At 37.3% G+C, this 3,012-nt stretch overlaps 1 protein-coding gene across 1 annotated transcript in view; it reads right to left on the bottom strand.

Annotated features, from left to right (window-relative positions):
* Positions 1-3,012, bottom strand: part of LOC107719222 (regulator of microtubule dynamics protein 2-like) — a 33,329-nt gene that overhangs the window by 4,596 nt on the left and 25,721 nt on the right. The window contains exon 7 of the mRNA XM_016526597.1: positions 2,163-2,238. Coding sequence (XP_016382083.1) covers positions 2,163-2,238 — 76 coding nt within the window. The remainder of the gene's footprint in view (positions 1-2,162; positions 2,239-3,012) is intronic.

The following is a 3,012-nucleotide window of genomic DNA, read 5'->3' as shown; positions in this document are numbered from 1 at the left end:
TTCAGATGTTTAGTCATGTTTATTTTGTGCTGAAACTGGTATTAATGTGGAGGAGATGATCAGCTCACGTGCGCCTCTGTTCTGTTCTGTTGAACTGAGGCGCTACAGCGATCTGTCCCTCTACATTAAACCGCCAAAACGGCATTTATTGTTTGAATATTGCAATACAATGGACAGAATTTGAAATCTGAGACTTTGTTTCATATTAAAGTACCAAAGCACAATGCTTATTGCGATATATTGGATGGGAAATGCCCTTCAATGTTCCGTCCATTAACTGAAAAACAGGCTAGACTAACCGATTCTTGGGATTTAAGAATAGATATCGTTCCGTAAAAATGAGAATCGATTAATATCGAGATATCGATATTTTTTACCCAGCCCTACTGACTCTCACAGAAGCTTATGCTATGCTCCCACTAACACATACAACCACTGAAATCAACTGAAACGACCTTATGCTGAGATCACTGTATCTGCCCTTACACTTTCTGGCTAACTCACGAGTGTGAGCATGTGTGTGTAAATTACTCTACTAGAACAAACTTGCTTAACGGCATTATTTATTTATTTTTACATTTTTACATATTTATTTTTAACACTAATGTGTGCACATTTGTGCATCTATGTCTGAATTCTCAATCAGAGTCAATTTAATCAGAGTCAGTTAATCCTGGAGTGCAGGATTGGTGGGCCCAGAGACTGCATAGAGCACATTTTACCCACACTTCCATTGGCTTTGTGTTGGAAAATGGCTCCATACAGACAACACAAAAGTTGTCATCGTCTGAGGTCATGTAGCCATAGCCTAACCACAAGGTCTACACTTCAGCGTAATGGTAACCTCAAAAATCGACATAAACTCTTTTAAATGTCAAATATAACTGAACAACACACTTTAATAGGTCTTTCCCTTTACTAAAAAACACATTAAACAGCACTTAATTTCAACATTTACTCTCCTGATCTATCCCTATGAAAAGCATGCTGGGAACTAGAAATCCACTGCCCAGTTTCAGTCAATGCAACGTAAATGATTCATGTAGCCCAACACAAATGGTTTAAGTTAACTTAACATTTTAAAAATGTAATTTCATTTAACTTATATGTTATATAAGTTATATGTCATATGCCTATTTCCAGCCTTGATAACCATCCGTGTGGATCTGGGAGGAAGTGGGTACACACTGAAATGATCATGTGACTCCTATCTTATCCCTGATTGGTGAAACTGGGGGTGTTACAACTCTACCCATGTTACAACCATACCCGGTCTCCCCTAAATGTGACGTTACGTGACGTACGTGAATATACGTTATATTGACGTCTTTGCGTGGATGAAACACTGATTGAGCGATTATATGAGACAGGATACGCTGTTGAACTGAGGCGCTACAGCGATCTGTCACTCCACATTAAACAGCGCCAAAACGGCATTTATTGTTTGAATACTGCAATACAATGGACAGAATTTGAAATCTGAGACTTTGTTTCATATTAAAAGTACCAAAGCACAATGCTTATTGCGATATATTGGATGGGAAATGCCCTTCAATGTTCCGTCCATTAACTGAAAAACAGGCTAGACTAACCGATTCTTGGGATTTAAGAATAGATATCGTTCCGTAAAAATGAGAATCGATTAATATCGAGATATCGATATTTTTTACCCAGCCCTACTGACTCTCACAGAAGCTTATGCTATGCTCCCACTAACACATACAACCACTGAAATCAACTGAAACGACCTTATGCTGAGATCACTGTATCTGCCCTTAAACTCTTCTCTACATGAAGCACAGGAATAAATGTGTAAATAATTAAGGGTCAGATTTGTAACTGGGAGCATCTGGAAGTAATTAAAAGAGGAAGTAACTGGAAGTAACTACTTCCTATGTTGACATGAGCTCAGCTGTAAACAGTACATCTGAACGGTTCCAATATTCTGCTGTCTGCATTTGAGCTTTAGACAGGCTGGATTTCATATAAACAGAAAAAAATTATGTATTTGATATATTTTAATTATTTTTAATGGGATTGAATTATTTTTAAGTGTAATATTCTACAATGGAGCAATTAAGCTATTTGTCTACACATTTGCCATCCTATCAAAACATTTGAAACATGTGAACATTGCATAAAGAACACACATGCACACTCACCTTAAAAAGATAACCATTTTTTATTTTATTCTGAATAGATTCATATTCTGACAGGAGCCCACAATGTATAGCATACCTGTGCAGAGATAAACAAAAACAGAGAGAGAAAAGAAAACAGTAATTAGTAATATATGAACTGAAGCTATGCTAAATCCATTAATTATAGGGGTTTATATCATTTGTGTAGACTACAGTGCAAAAAAATAAAACAAACAGTGGGTGAAAACCAAAACGCTATGATCTATCTAAGCACCATTGGACAAAATTAGCATCAGCTCTTCAAACCATAAACATTTTATCTAATAAGAGCTACAAGTTATTTCTCATTACAAAATCTGACTCTAATTACTCACTGAATAAACCACTTTCAAAGCCGCTGTAAATTGCTAATTAATGCACACCTGTGCCAAGTTGAACCGCCAAAATTTAAACTAATGAACTAAACTGCAGAAGAATTATTTTGATTATTAGTATTAACACATTTAACTAGGCTATTTAATAAAGATTGGTGTCTTTTATCATGTTGCTACTTGAGGCTGTGCAGCGATTTTACTTGAAAGAAAGAAAGTCATGACTGTAGGTGTAGGGCTGATGTGCGTGTGTACATGTGTGGTGTATTTATAGAGTTTTGAGGCGCCAGCTGAGAGGTGATCAAAGCTTTTCCACCATAGAGATGTAAATCCTGCTGGTACTCGCAGTCAGACAATGGAGCAGGGCACAAACACCTTTTATGTGCACAATCAAGGGGTGAGGGGGTCAAATGACTGTCACAGGAGGTGAGAGGGGCTCCATTTGTCTGAGTCTGATTGGGTGACAGACTCTGAAGCCAAAAGCCTTCGACCTTGAGCTC

The sequence above is a fragment of the Sinocyclocheilus rhinocerous genome, unplaced genomic scaffold (genome assembly GCF_001515625.1).
Source record: "Sinocyclocheilus rhinocerous isolate Xijiao unplaced genomic scaffold, SAMN03320098_v1.1 scaffold513, whole genome shotgun sequence".
Lineage (NCBI taxonomy): Eukaryota > Metazoa > Chordata > Actinopteri > Cypriniformes > Cyprinidae > Sinocyclocheilus > Sinocyclocheilus rhinocerous.
This window is presented reverse-complemented; position numbering and strand designations above follow the sequence as displayed.